The sequence below is a fragment of the Arctopsyche grandis genome, chromosome 4 (assembly GCF_051622035.1).
Source record: "Arctopsyche grandis isolate Sample6627 chromosome 4, ASM5162203v2, whole genome shotgun sequence".
Classification (NCBI taxonomy): Eukaryota; Metazoa; Arthropoda; class Insecta; order Trichoptera; family Hydropsychidae; genus Arctopsyche; species Arctopsyche grandis.
In genome coordinates, this window is record NC_135358.1 from 7,884,090 (window position 1) to 7,900,221 (window position 16,132).

The 16,132-nt window shown below is 35.1% G+C and overlaps 3 protein-coding genes across 4 annotated transcripts in view; 1 reads left to right on the top strand and 2 right to left on the bottom strand.

The window, feature by feature from the left end:
* The first annotated feature begins 464 nt into the window (after positions 1-464).
* On the top strand, positions 465-6,541 carry grp (serine/threonine-protein kinase grp). 2 transcript variants are annotated; one of them, XM_077430052.1, is made up of 8 exons: positions 465-771; positions 2,561-2,784; positions 2,856-3,033; positions 3,192-3,334; positions 4,874-5,086; positions 5,573-5,757; positions 5,835-5,969; positions 6,047-6,541. In XM_077430052.1, the coding sequence occupies exons 1-8, from the start codon at positions 707-709 to the stop codon at positions 6,230-6,232; spliced, it is 1,329 nt and encodes a 442-aa protein (XP_077286178.1). In that variant the 5' UTR covers positions 465-706; the 3' UTR covers positions 6,233-6,541. The 2 variants fall into 2 exon arrangements, with proteins under 2 accessions (XP_077286178.1, XP_077286179.1); XM_077430053.1 differs by having other exon boundaries at positions 761-826.
* A 2,583-nt stretch (positions 6,542-9,124) lies between these two features.
* On the bottom strand, positions 9,125-10,016 carry LOC143911240 (gem-associated protein 6-like). The gene is made up of 2 exons (XM_077430054.1): positions 9,803-10,016; positions 9,125-9,643 (listed from the first exon to the last, which is right to left on the bottom strand). Exons 1-2 carry the CDS (start codon positions 9,943-9,945, stop codon positions 9,286-9,288), a joined length of 501 nt encoding a protein of 166 aa, XP_077286180.1. The 5' UTR covers positions 9,946-10,016; the 3' UTR covers positions 9,125-9,285.
* A 2,382-nt stretch (positions 10,017-12,398) lies between these two features.
* Positions 12,399-16,132, bottom strand: part of nompC (no mechanoreceptor potential C) — a 65,787-nt gene continuing 62,053 nt past the window's right edge. Inside the window, exons 15-18 of the mRNA XM_077429331.1 lie at positions 14,546-14,760; positions 12,912-13,040; positions 12,695-12,827; positions 12,399-12,619 (exon numbers count right to left, since the gene is read on the bottom strand). Of these exons, the coding sequence (XP_077285457.1) occupies positions 12,399-12,619; positions 12,695-12,827; positions 12,912-13,040; positions 14,546-14,760 (698 nt within the window). The remainder of the gene's footprint in view (positions 12,620-12,694; positions 12,828-12,911; positions 13,041-14,545; positions 14,761-16,132) is intronic.

Consider the following 16,132-nt stretch of genomic DNA (forward strand, 5'->3'; position numbering starts at 1 on the left):
TAACCTCTACACTGGAGTGGAAAAATCGTCTAGCCAGCATATTTGCCCTTACACAAGCGAGTACCTAAACGTATTCATTATTTGTGGGAATCCCCGAATATGTGTTTGGTTTTCAAGCATAGACAATGTGTAAAAAAAAAAAAACTACTGCTGACGTAATCACCATCTCGACCCCCCCACCTCCCATGTCATCAAAAATAAGCAAAGCAAAGACCCCCCCGCCCCCCTATAGTGCTTACGTAATACTTGAACGGCCCCTTGGTGAATACGGGGATTTATGCTAGTCGGTTCGATTATAACAAATTTGCTGTGAAGTATTTATTTAAGTGTTAAAACTTAATTGGGTAACGCCAACTTTGATGATTGACATCGTTTTGTTTTTATTCGACGTGGTGGATAGTAATGACGAGCTGAAAATGAATTGGTTTTGAATTTTGAACGGAAGAGCGAAGGAGGTGTTCGAGAGGAGCGGCGTTGTCTATGGGCGATTGATCTCGCGGGTGGCGCCGGCAGCCGCGGCCGCCGCGCCCGCCGACCGCTTCTCGCTCTTTGCCGCTCCCCATTTGCCATTCACCGTTCGCCTCTCGCCATTCGCCATTAGCCATTTGCCATTCGTCACTCGCCACTCGCCACCGGCTGATTCGCGCGTCTACCGATACGGACATCGACTCGGACTCGGACTCCGACTCCGACTCCGACTCTGACCATGGCGGCCGACTTCGTGGAGGGGTGGCTGCTTGGACAGACGCTAGGCGAAGGAGCATTCGGCGAGTGAGTACCACCCACCACACTACTAAAACGCCACCACTACCACTACAACATGCCGGTTCGTGCCCCACACCCCGTGCCGCATCACGCATCACGCCGGCCATGGCACGCGCATTCCCCCCGCCGCCCCGCCCCTCCCCTCCCCGTCCCTCCCCGTCCCTCGCTTCCCGCCGCCTGACAGGTGTCCCCGGGGGCCCGAGACGCGTCCGCGAGCCGGTGCCCCTCACCCCGCCCTGCCCCGCCCACTCGGACTCGCCCGGCCGCGTGTCGGCTGACGAACGCTCTCATCTACTCGATTGTCACTCCTGATGAATGCCTTTTATGCTCACTCTAAACCCCCCCCCCCCCCCTTCCAGCCCCTCTCGCCTTGACACCCTTCACCTCGTGTTTGACCATTCTCATTTTTTTACTCTGGCAACTTTTTTTTTGTTTTATTAATTTTCACTTGTTTTATTCGTTTTTATCATTTGTTTCTTTTAATGATGCAATTGCATGTTACTTTTTTCAGCTGATTTAAAAATGTAAACATGAAGTAAATAGTAAAAAAAAAAAGAATCTTTTTCATATCGATAAATACATATATGGCTCGTGAATATTTTCTACAATTTTAAAGCAGGAAATGTTTATTTAGTACTCATTTATTTTGTATCCAAAAGTATAGAACATTCATCGCATCTATAATTTAAAACATGTCAAAAGGTCGACAAAATTTTTTTTTAAATATAATTAATATATTGTGCCAATTTAATGTGAGGATTGTTAACATTGTAAATGATGATTACCTTCTATTTGATTCACGGTTCCAGGAACCGTGAATAAAAAACACCAATCATTATTCAGTCCTACTCGTTTTCTTGCAAGATATTTAAAATGCACTGATAACATTCTAAAGATTCTCGGTTATTTGTGATTTTTTTCCTTTGACTCTCGACACGTTTGTATTTCACCTCTACATTCACCATGAACTCTTGGCAGAAATGCTAATGCCTCCATGCCTCAATTTTAAACAAAAAAAAAGAATAATGAGTCTTAAAATCTATATTATTTTTATTAATCGACTATATAATGGTAGCCAATTCAGCAAAAAAAAAATCTGCAAATACGTATAATGAAAGAAGTGAGATGAAAATAATTATACATTTTTTTTTAGTTGACATTCGAAAATTATTCATTTATTTATATGTTGTAAATTAGATCCAAACAAACTGCAAAAAAAAAAAAAATATTGTCACAATTTCAAATATTGAATACAATTATTTATATCATATTTTGCTGTCGATAGATAAAATATCAGTAACTATAATAAAATCAGTCAAATTCACTTAAATTTTGAGTTTCAAAGACAACATTTTTTATATTGAACTTTTCATCTAAAAAATGAAATGTGACTGCTAATTTTTGTAAATAAATAAACATATAAATAAATAAAAAAATGAATATATCGACGAAATGTTTAATATTCTTTCACGAATTAAAAAAGTGACTTGCAGTAAAATGAATTGTGACCAAATTAGAATTCCTATGAGTCATAGTAATAGTATTGCCGACTCTTTAGAATAAGATGGGATGTCGTGCTATTTAGAATTATTCAAATGCCCACATTGCGGTTTCATATTTATGCAAAGTACGACTTTTTTCTTACTATAAAGTTTTGTTGTGCATTATTCTATGTTAGTTGGTGTGGGTATGATATATATATTATGTATTACACGTAATACCCACTATATACATGTGTATTGTAGTAAGTTCAAATTTCAAATTTTATAACACACAAATTTCTCATTTCAAATAGAGTGAAACTCGTCATAAATAATGCAACAGGCGAAGCCGTCGCTATGAAGATGATCGACCTGCGAAAGTACACCGACGCTGCACTGTCGGTGAAAAAAGAGACGGCGATTCAACGCTCGCTGCGACACCCCAACGTACTCCAATACTATGGAAAAAGATCGCACGCCAATTTTGAATATATTTTTTTGGAATATTGTTCGGGCGGAGAACTCTTCGATCGCATAGGTCTGTGAATTTTTTTTGATTTTTTTTTTTTGGTGTTTTTTTTTTTAATCCAACAGCTTCCGTTTGTTTAGAGCCTGATTTGGGGATGGCGGTGAAAGATGCGAGGCGATACTTCCGTCAGTTGTTATCAGGTGTGGAATATTTACATTCTCGTGGAGTTGCACATAGAGATATCAAACCTGAAAATTTATTGCTAGATCAATACGATAATATAAAAATATCTGATTTTGGCATGGCAACTATGTTTAGGTATTGAATATTGAGTGACAACACAAACAAACCATTGTTATATCTTGTGCAAATTCAGATCAATTGTTATTTAAAATAATGCATGAAAAATAATGATTTAGAATTTTCTTTTTAAAGTCAAATTTTACTTCAATTTTTTTGTTGTCTTTTCAATGTAGATTCAAAGGCGTCGAGCGTTTATTAGATAGAAGATGTGGTACTTTACCGTATGTGGCTCCGGAAGTTTTGAAGGAACCGTATCGAGCGTCTCCTGCAGATCTTTGGTCGTGTGGCATTGTTCTGGTGACAATGCTCTCTGGAGGTTTGTGCATCATATTTAGTTTTTTAATAGTTTTTATTATATCTTTATTGACGTGTTTTGGATTTATAACTTATGCGAAAATGTAAATTTGTCGTTTGCTATTATATTTTAGCCATCACATGAGGCGAAATTTTAGGTGAGAATCTTTGTATTCAGATTTTAAATGTGTAGTGCTTTTTTTTTATTATGTATTCAATGTTTTAAATTTTTTTTATTTATTTTACGTGAGACTTTTTTTTAAATCAAAAACATAATTTACATTTTTAAATTTCTGTATGTTTTTCATACCAAACAGAATTAGCATGTTGTATATTTTTGATTATTCAAAATTACGTTCATCAATCTCTGATAATTAACATTTTAGCATGATCTGTATCATATATAATAATTTATTTTTTTGTTATCGTTTAACCCTTTGAATGCTGATCAACGCCGATCGGCATTTTGCCGACAAGTCCACGAGCCTGAAATATGCCGATAGGCCGATTTTTGAGTATGTAAAAGATAAACATGAATACTACCCACTAAGCCTTTCCAGGTAGCATTGAAAAAAAAATGCATTGAACATGGGTCAATGTTTATTAAGACTGGTTTACACCGGAATTTCTGAATTTATAACCATGGCAGAATTTGTTGATGGAAATTCCTAACTGCTGTGAGTATTTTAGATAGTGGCTTGGCATTTAGATTGTGAGCATTACATTTTAGCAACAATGAAGGAGATGAAACTAGTTTTGGAAAAATACATTCATTAATAGACTTCTGTTGTTTATTTTATATTGTTGCAAGATATATTAGAGTCTAAACACACCTTTACAAAAGTAGAAATCCTCAGCGGTAGTTAGTTATCTAGGGTTTGTTTGTATTAGCTACAATTTTTATTACATTGCTTTCTATTGGATTTCTAAATAATTTAGTTGGAAATTTTCGGCGTGATGGGTTTTCAACAGAAACGACATCAGCACTCAAAGGGTTAATTATGAATTCGAAGCATGATTTCTATCACTTTAATTTTGTATGCCATACATAAATATATGATAAAATGTGTTATATAATTATATACATATTTGCATAATAATAGTTTTGCTTGTGATGCTTGTGTTGACGTTGCTGCATGGAACGGATGAGTTGGTTGTATCTTTGGTATCCTAGCTGTAGGCTGTTTAAATTTGCCTGAAGTTACGGTACCAAAGTTATAAACACTTCATTGAATCACACCTTTCGTTTTTATTTTGTTTTGATTTTGCACACACACCCACACACATTGTCTCGGTGAGTATCATCATACTTTAATTAATGTTATTATTACAATTTTGTGTTTTTACTGATATATATATATATATATATATATATATATATATATATATATATATATATATATATATATATATATATATATATATATATATATATATATATATATATATATATATATATATATATATATCTACGACTAAAACCTGCTGTTTTGTGAATTGAATATGATTGCAATTTGTTCGGTGCACGTTTTTATATGCGTTTTGAAATGTTTACCGTCAGTTTTGCCGTGGGATCAACCGTCGAGCAAGTGTAAGAACTACGAGGATTGGTGCATCGGTGGTGTGCTCGGCAGCAATGGACCGTGGAAGACGATGACGGCTGGAGTGTTGGGACTGTTGACGGGGATCCTCGCCGACGACCCGCAGAATCGTTCGGCGTTGGAACGTGTGCAGAGTCATCCCTGGATGTCGACCCAGTCGTCTGACGACATCGGTACGTTTAATCTCGGGATCTCTTACGCCGAGTGTATATCTTCTTGGTTGTTTTCTTGAATTATATATTTTACGATACATATATATTCGAGTTGTAAGTGTGCGTTGTTTCGTTTGGGATATATATATGTATTCTGTGTCAGGTACTAGGTGACTCTGAGCTGATGTACACTCAGGGTCATTTGTACCCTGAGACAGCGTATATTGTTACACGACTTGTTTACTACTGTAATGTCGATATATATATATATTTATTGAACGCACATGGTTCGTGACGCACAACACTTGCATGTCAGTGTCTATACTTTGGCGATTTAGCTGTGTGATTGATTTTAAAATTCATAAAGCTAGATTACCAAAGCATTGCCTCTGATCACATCTTCGTTGGATTTAATTACTCACATGTAAGAATTTTGCGATTTTGTTCCGACTGCGGTCATTTTTATTGTATGTCTGTTGTAAATTTGTTGTATTTTTTTCTGTACAGATTACGGTAGCAATTTGGAAGAGTTCAGTATTAGTTTGTCTCAGCCGTTACCCAGTGGAGATCATACGGCTTCTTTAATCGCTCACGAGACAGATGACAGGGAAATGACTTGTTTTTCTCAGCCCATCGCTTGTGATGATTTGTTATTGGCTTCGCAGATGAACCTGACGCAATCTGCTTCTCAGGTATTTAACGTTCGGTATTTAATATGATGTTATAGCTGTGATAAAGTTTGTTCTAAATTTTTTCTTTTTGATCATAGGGCGTTTTCCAGAAACTTGTTAAACGTATGACGCGTTTCTTTGTTGGTTGTGAATATGCACAGGCCACTGAAAGGCTTACTGCGGTATTACGTAGTATGATACAATGTCAATGGAAGATATCGCAAACGAGAGGAGTATGTGAATTTGTAATGATCGGTTTGATGATTTGTTTAAATTGGTTTGCTTATTTTTTTTTTCTATTAATTTGCAGATAACTGTTACGACGACTGATAATAGAAAAATGCAGCTTATTTATAAAGTAAATTTTATTGATATGGATGGGAAGTTGCTGGTCGATTTCCGACTCTCTAAAGGTTGCGGGTTAGAGTTTAAAAGGCGATTTGTTCAGATTAAAAAAAGTCTTGCAGATGTTATCATACAAGGTTCCTGTAATTAGTTTTAATATATTTTTTTAAATCAGTTTTGTGCCATACATTAAAGATTTTATTATTATACGAGTATCTAATCCTTGATAATTGCAACTGTTTTAAATTGTTAAAAAAAAATAGTGTAATTTGATGAATTACGCTCCACATTATATTATCAAGGATTAAAGGTTCAGCTGTGATTATTTTTTTTATCTACATATATAGCTTTATTAGTTTTGTTAACCTTCAATTACCTGTGACAATTTTAATGAATGATCTGTATTTTAGTTGGATGTTGTGTTTTAACTATACATATATAAATAAAATATGACTACTTAACTTTGCATTTTATTTAAAACTTGTTATCAAAACACTTATTTTGTAAGTTTTAAAATTCCTTCTTACATCAGTTGCGGAGACAAACTGGAACGCTATAGAAAAATATGATCTTGCGTAGTATTTCGGAAATCTTAAATCAAATCGACACTCAGTGATTTAAATATTGAGTTATATGTTTATTGTGGCTGTGGAGTGTGATCAAAATTTACTGACTCCAACTTAAACGATTTTAGTAAGATAGACTTCTTGCCGACGCATAAAACTATTAGTAATGAAAATAATAGCGATTCTTATATTATAAAAATTTTATGGAATTAAAAACTCAAAAAAAAAATTTTACATGTTACCCAAATTAATTTATTTATTTTAAACAGACCATTGTGGCATAACAGGAATTCCTAAAGCGCCACAATGGTCAAAAAATATAACACAAAAAAGAAAAAAAACAAAATAACAATTAAACATAAACATAAATACATCCATACATACATAAAAAATAGCATTTAATAATAACAGATAAAGTAAAAATATCAAATAAAATATAGCATAAGGAATGCCTTGCACCTACAGCCAGTTTCAATAAATATGTAAGAAACAACTACAAATACAAAACATCCCTGTAAGGCCCAAATGGAAGAGAGTTAATCAAAATTTCACTCATAAATCACAATCAATCATGAAAACAATGATGAGCGCAGACTACCAGATAAATGGGTTAGAGTAATTTCCGACAATTTACGCTCACTAAGGTGGAAAATATCACATTCAGTCTCGGCAGCAACGATTTCATTAAGAAGTCGGATAGCTCTTGGAATAGGAGCCATTCGAAAAAGGACTGTGCGGGCAGGAGGTACAGCCAGCAAATGATGATGTCTACCACGCACATAGTGATTAGGGACATAAAGCCCCAACTGCTCCAGCAACAACGGGCATGACGTATTACCACGTAAGAGCAGGAGAACGAAACGAATTAATGAGAAGTTTCTCCGAAGTTCAAGGGAATTATACCCAAGCATGCCCAAAAGGAAAGGAGTGGGGTAGAGATATGGGTAATACCCATATTCTTTCCTATATAGGAAACGAAGAAATGCTTTTTGCACTTTCTCAATCATCAGAGAGTAATTTGCTTCATGCGGATTCCACACAATCGCATTATACTCTAGCTTACTTCTCACAAGCGAATTGAAAAGCAAGCGAGAAGACAAAGGATTGGGGAATAATCTTGCATATCTCAAAACAAATCCAAGTCGACGAAAGGAAACGTCAGCGACTTTTTTGATATGGTTGTGAAAGGTGAGCTGAGGATCAAAAGTGATACCCAAATCGACAATAGATTCCACACGCTTCAACAAGACGGATTTAATGGAATATCCGTGACAATAGAGTGAATGTGCACGTCCATAGCTCATAATTGCACATTTGTTTAAATTAATGAATTTGTTTAAATTAATTAATGAATTGGTTATGAAATATGTAGGTGTAAATAAAAAGTAAGTACATTCATAGTATATGTGTATGAATGTGCACGAACTAATCAACTTAATAAAAAAAATGAGAGTATAAAAAAAGTATGAGTGAGGAAACATCGTTCTTGGACAGAACACATCATAATATGTACATATTTGCATTTAAATTCGTGATTTTTAAAAAGACTTAAATTTCAATTTAATAGTCTATTTACTTCAATAAAATTTGACAATTCTTTAGCATACCGTGATATTATTAAAAATAGAAAAAGGAGTCAGTTGGTAGATTTTTTACGATTCCGACTCAGACTCCACAGCCCTGATTTTAACACCAAAAATTAGGACAAAAATAACATGAGCTAGGGAGAATTTTAATGTGAGACTGATTTACTATCTTACTTTACTATATACTTACACTCTTTACTGTTGAATGAAATTTGGGATTAAAATAACGACTTTCGTCTCCATTATACATAAATTTTATAAAGTTTTCTCACTGGTTTCTGTCCACAAAGTTCGGCTTTCGTGAGTCGTCTTCTCGCAGTCACTAATATTGATTGAAAAGTCATCATAAACATTATTTCTTATTAAAATAGCGGGTTTAAATCGCTGCTGTAGAGATAATCGGGATTCCAGGGGACCTTTTCAGTCCGATCCCTTTCAACGGGCAAAAATTGGAAATTCCTTATACTTCAATATTCCTGATACAGTAAATATGGAACATCTCATTTGTGTAGAAATTGACCATAAAGATAATCCTGAATTTACAGAATTCTGAATAAGAATACGAATAGAACGCATTTTTTCACGGTATTTTTATTTTAAACGTTTTTGATCCTTAAACCTCGAAAGCTCACATGGAATTGAAAAATATTATATTTAAAAGATGCGATCGCTAAAAATCTTACACACTAAGAGATAAAATTGTAATTGCCCAAAAATCGCAAAATCACAAACGTTCCAGTTTATTTGTTCGCGACTGTATAGTATGATCATTAGAACCAAATAATATTGGATACTGGGATAAGTGTTTCTAAAATCTTGGAAATGATTGAATGAGGATTCGTTTTCATGTTGTTAGTATTTTCATAATTAGTAAATGAACAGAAGGAAAATGAATTTGTTTTCATATAATTTATTGAAAAATAGTGGTAACATTACAATATGATTTGTATTTAAGTCCATGGCAGTGTGTATTCACTTTTTGTGCCCCATTAAGAATGTTCACCGTTGATGCACTTATAAAACAGCAGACTATAGTAATATTTTTTAATACATCATGTTTCCATAGAATCGCTGGGCATGTTTTGAAGTAGATGTTGTATCCTCCCCAGAACTATGGAATTACTACTAGTACAGTTCTCGGGTTTGTACGGCGGTGATATTATAACATGGCCATCATGAACGTGAAGCTTATCGTCCACTTCCTTCACTGGAAGTAAATTTCTTAGCAACCAACTGTGTGTTTTGCTTTTAATTGATTGTATGTCAGTCTGGTCCAGACTCTTCTCATTGGATATAAATACTCTGTGTACCCGGTCAGGCGGTGGATCTTTAATTGTAATATCACGAATGCTGAAGCCGACGACGATTTTTGTTTCAGGGACCCCGCAAATCAATGTGGAAAGAATAATACTAGAATGGATGATATTTTAGGTTATGTATACGATTTATAATTTCACTAATTTTGAAGTTAAAACTAAGTCACATTAAAAGTTTGAGATGTGTCATTGCTTTGAATGACTATTTGGTGATAATTGCATGTAATTATGGTTAAAACAAATATTCGAATACCTGCCAGTGTAAGGATCAATAGCATCAACGAATCCTTCGTAGTTACTGTTATTACTAGTGCAAATAGATACGTATGTTCCTATAAAGCAGGCTAATTTAGAAGGGGGTTGCGTGTGTAGGGGCTGAGCCCCATCTGAGTTCATTTTGCTGGATTTAAATAAAGTCACAAACAAACTGTTCGAATTCCCTGACAATGACAGTTGCCGGTCCAAGTGTTGCCAATAATTACGGTATAGCCAGTCGTTATTTTAAATTGAAAACTTATTTTTATTTTGCATTGTAACTGAATTTCAATGTATTTATACGAATTCGATTGATGTTGAGATGCTTTAAAATTCTTTTTAATCATATAATTTTGTTTCGCTAGTAAACTAGTGATTTAGTCGAATATAAAATTGGTATTTCTTTCTTACTAACCAAATTATTGTTTTTCCCCCCTGGAAACTTATTGTATGATTATATTTGTAGGAATATAGCACAACTTGTGCTATCCCGAATTAAAGCCAGTGATGTACTATATTTCACAACAATACACAAGTCGTACGATGGCATTATCGCACTCCTGTACAAACATGCAGAGCTAATCTCGCCTGAAATTATCTTCACCACTCGAGGGTAACGACCTTTTCGACTATTCCAGAAGGAAGATTTCATCACTCGATCGTAAATTGAGCAACATTGAGGGCCGAGGCAGATCGGCACACTGACCTGACCTCAATGTCTGTGGAAACTTCCAGAAGTACGATCTCGTCACCTGGAGACAAAGGATAACCTCAAGCTCCAGAAAGCTGGATGACATCACTCAACTAGTTTATGTATAACCCAGAGCATCAGACTCAGATGTCAGTTTAGCCAGCCCTTCCGCTGAAGTGGGCAACTAGCCCACTTCTCCGCTAATATATTATACTTGTAACAAACTTGTATACTGTATAATAATAAGCAATCCTCTTAAAAACTCAACCGAGTTTCCATAGGTCGGGACACTGGTCAACACACCTTCCCGCGTCCTAAATATTCTCATTAGTGTAGGAATATAGGCCAACTTGTGCTATCCCAAATCAAGGAAGATGATCTCATCTACTTTATTTCTCATTAAAAGTCACACGATTGCATCATTGCCTTCCTGTACGAGCATGCAAAGCCGACCTTGCCTAAAATATCTTCGTTCTCACAAGGGCAAAGACACAATTTGACTTACTCTACACAAACAACCTCGAGCCCAAAGGAACCCCAGAGAACATTATTTCATCACACAGCTACGCATCGACCAAACCTGGTGGCATAACTACACAAAGAACAGCCTCAAGCTTGTAGGAATCCGAGAGCATGATCTCACCAGCCAACCTACAAGGATCTTTACCAGTGCACAAGCACAAGAAACCAGTGAGCTTCTGGAAATCAGCCCGCCCACTCATGTGAAGTTGAGCAACTACATATCTCCTTTGCCGGACATACAATAAAACTTGTATCCACTGAACATGAATAGAGATCCTCTAAAAAACTGAACCGAGTTTTTATAGGCCGGGAAACAGTCGAAACCACCCATCCTATAGTAGCATTTCGTATGTGTACTATCAAAGAATAGTATGTTTTATGGTTTTTTTTAAGTGATGGAGTAGAAGATTGAAATCCAGAAGTTATTTTATTGTAATACAATGGATTTGTAGTATAAATTTTCATAATTGGGAAAAATAAAAAGCGATGTTTAACTATAAGGCACGTATATTTTATAAATATATAATTCAATTACATGAAACTTACTACATGCACGTAAACAAAAATTGAATAAATAAAATTGGTTACATAAAAATATTATTCAAAATATACAAAACTTCAAAATTGTTTTTGTTGACATTTTTGATATTATATTTTGTCTAATTTAAGAAAAAGTAAAATACGAACACAAAAATGTTATTACAAATTACACAAATGCTATTACAACAATAAGGATTAATTAATCAATTTTTTGATAATTTTATTGTTAAAAACTAAAAACAGCATGAAAATATTAAAGATTACATTAGAAATTACACAAATGCATTTTTTACTACAAATATTATTGCTATCTACGTATTTTAAGGAACAGTAGATTTATATTTTGGCATTTTAATATGATAAAATATACATTAATGAAAAATAATCTAAGTATTACATATGTCGCTAACATATTTACATACATTATATGTATATTTAGTAGTATAATATATACTGATATATTTTACATAACATTATTTACATGCACACACATACGTACAAATAGAATTGAATAAATTGGGTAATACAAAAGTTCCATTAAAAACAGTGGGCTTTTCTTGCAAAAATATAATCGTCATCGACAATATAAAACATTGAAAAAACCTAACATCCTCTTTATTATCTATATTTCGATTATTCTATGTTCAGTTTGATTCTTTGATAGTACACATTTAATGAATGATATGTATGTATTTATACAAATAAAATATGGGTAACTAATAAAAAAATAAAATAATATATAAATATTCGACGTTTTTACGGTTTCGTTCACGTTGTAATATTACATATATTAAAATGAACTTTGCAAACAGTGATTAAAATTATAATTGATTTTTTAGGCTTAATTTGGAGCTGGCGTTGTCGCTCCGGGTAATTCTGATACTGTGGAAGCAACATCTTCACTTTCTGCTCTGCCTGGTCCTTCGGTGCTGTCTCTCCACAAAGCCCTATAACGTTTGGCTATCGTTTCCCAATCGGCCACATTTTCAATGCGAGTAGTACTGGAAAAACTCAATTGTGACCCGAGAGGACTTAAATGGACAACTGACAAAGCTACAGAATCTGAAATTATGCATTTGGATGAAAATTGAAGTAATCACAAAATTAAGCAAATACATATGAAACGTAAACCAGCACCTTTTGGTACAACTTGAGTCTTTTTTACTTTCGACAACCACTTTGCGCCAGCTTTGGTCCTCGCGCTCATTTGATTCCTCTGCATTCCGATGAGATGAACCAAACTTGGTCGTTTTCGTTTGGCCATCCTCGCCTATTTAAAGCAAAAAAGAACATGAATATTCTACATACATATGTATTTTCCATTATTTTTTTTCACCAAATACAAATAGCAAACCTTGCACATCGCAATGAGCCACATTAGCCAAGTTGTTACAAGATTCAATGGTGACGGTGCAGTAGTCGTTCGATGCATGTTCCTGATGAGCTTGGAGAGGCCATATTTCCATTCGATATCAGATTGCGCCTGCAAGCATCACATTATTAGACAACTCGACACAAACAATGCTTACACAAAATCTTAAATACTAATAATACATACTCTAATTATTATGATTATCATTATAAGTTGAAATTCAGCGTGTGGTTTTTACTTTATAAGTGACATATATAGGTCAATTAGTAAGGAACTATTGAATTGGCAGAGTTCAGAACCTGCACCGATCGCTGAATTGCACAAATTTTGTATAGACTGTGCTGACCTCGGTAAATATACGATGTAGTTTTTATAAATATAGAACTTTAAAATGAAATAAAACATATAAAAATCGTGATAATGACCATGGTATTGACTTTATTAGAAGATAATGCTATGCCATTAGTGTTTAAATACTGTATTTGGCATATGGATGCCGTGGCTGGTTCGAATAAAGCGCAATTTGTCAATTTGGAAGTCCAATTTTCGACCGCTTTTTCGAATAGCTCGGGCCGTATATCGGCAATAATGCAGCGAAGGCTTCCAAGTCATTCATCGTTTCTGGTTTATCAGCGTAGACTAACGACTTCACATATCCCCATATAAGGTTAAATCACGCGACCTTGGAAGCCAATTCACGACTGTAAAATTGACGTAGCGCATGGTAAGTTTCGCGAACGGAACCATGAATTCCGAAATAAATTAATGTTATGCCACTAGGGTTTAAATATGATATTGGGTATATGGACGCCGCGGCTGATTCGAATAAAGCGCAATATGGAAGTCCAATTTTCGACCACTTTTTCGAGCAGCTGTGGCCGTATATCGGCAATAACGTGGCGAAGGCTTCCAAGTCGTTCATCGTCTCTAGTTTATCGGCATAGACTAACGACTTCACATATCCCTATATAAGGTTAAACCACGTGATCTTGCAGGCCAATTCACGACTGTAACATGGACGTAGCGCATGGCATGTAACTTTCGCGAACGGATCCATGATTTTCGAAATAAATTTACACAATTTGAAAGCGTTTATCTGGTGTAAGTCGATTCATGGTAAAATGGCAAACCAAACTAAGCACAAATCATATATATGTAGGATATTAATATAAAATGATTATAATTATGTATAATGATGTGGCTCATGCCGAACAGTTGGTATTATGCACTGTATGTATTAATGTTAAGGTTGGTACTACCGAACCGTGTCCGAGCGACAGTAGTAGGCGTCGCGCCTTGACGCGCCGGTTGCGTACGCGCATCGATTACCTATTGTTCTAAATAAACAAATAAGATTGAATTAAGATCGCTTTTACTTGTCTCTCTCTCTCCTGCAATCCTCCCTACTACCCAGTGGACTTCCTATATATATGATGTCAAATTGGCTGTTGATTGAAAAGTGTTCGAAAAGGAAACCTCTAAACAAAGCACCTTTTATACGAGTAGTATCATATGTTATGTGTGATTTTAATAAAAGTTCTAGAATGAAATGCTTATAGTATGTAAAGTGAGATGCGGATGGAGGCGTCGTTGGTATTGTCGCGTCCGCACATTACCTGTATCCGTTGGTACGTGTCTGACATCATAGCAATGAGCAGATTGATCAGAACGACCACGGAGACCAACATATATATTCCGAAGACGATTTTGTAAAGGTACTCGGTCCAGGCCGGCTGCTCCACCGGCGGCGATGCGTGCGTCTGCTCGGTGGTGGTCTGACCGAACACGGCGAAGAATAGCAGCTCGAACGACAGAATGGGATTCATCTTGACTGAAATCAGAAATGGAAAACAGGGCGAATGCCCGCAGTGAACGCGTTGCCCAAAATTACCTGAATGCGTTGGTATGTGTCTGACATCATAGCAATGAGCAGGTTAATGAGGACGACGACGGACACCAACAAGTAGACGCCGAATACCAACTTGAAGAGGCTCTCGGTCCATTCGGGCCGCGATTCCGGCGCGTAGTTGATGTCGTCGGGGGTGGTGTGCCCGAACACGGCGAAAAACAACTTCTCAAAAGCCTCCACCGGTGTCATTTTCGCTAGAGGGAAAGTCACCAACAACAAAGGCCCATCAGTTCCTCTTTCGTGAGGAAAAACTTCTCAACAAACAGTTACAACAGGCTGACAAGGCCGCTAACACACAACAAGCCGTCCAACAAACAAATAAAAAACAATAATGCCAAAAAATCAACATAAAAATCGTCAGTCGCCACTTCAAATTTACACAGATTTTTCAAAATCAAAAAGTGGCAGTCTACAGTTAACTCTTAAAAAGCTGACCAGACATCATAGACTTTATAATGTAATTCACATTGAAAGATAAACTAATCAACAAATTAGTATTCATATAAAAAGGAACATTATTTTATTCTTCCATAACCAATGTTATGCTTTTTATTTTTTATACTTCTAAATAAACGAAGACGGTTTTGCAAAACAGTATCCAACCCATATGATTTAATAATTATAAACACATTTACAAACGCAGGCTTTGAACTGTATATTTTTTCTCATTATCCATTTGCCCGTACTAATTTTCGCGGTACGTTTTCAGCGAATTTGTAAATCGAGTTTTCGACCATAAATATATATTGCAATATTTATTCAAATGACCGAATATGTCAATTGACAACTGAAGTATTTTTATTTTTAAATAGTGAATCACGCCTGTAGTATTTTGTTTACACAGTGAATCACGCCAGTTTACGCATGACGTATATAGCGGTCAACCGTGGAGAAACGGTTATTATTGTACATATTAACGCTTAAATAAATTAAAAATGAATATAAAATAGACAATTTTCACCAGATTATTAACTGAAGACATACACATTAAAAACAAACCGTATAAATAATAAATTTCTTCTAAAAATAAAAATCTGTCACAACATAATAACTTTGATGAATGTTGCACAAAAAAAATTTTTGTCAATTTTTAATAAATGTAAATGTATGTATAATTAAAATTGTTTATTATTTTTATTGATTTATTAATCCCCAAATTTTATAATTTACAAAATTTTGCTCATATGGGTTGAACCATTTTTGCAGAACTACATACATATGTATATACGTCCGAAAAAATAAGCACACGTTATATAGAAAAGAAAATGTAAATTTTTCCATATAAAAAGTTAAA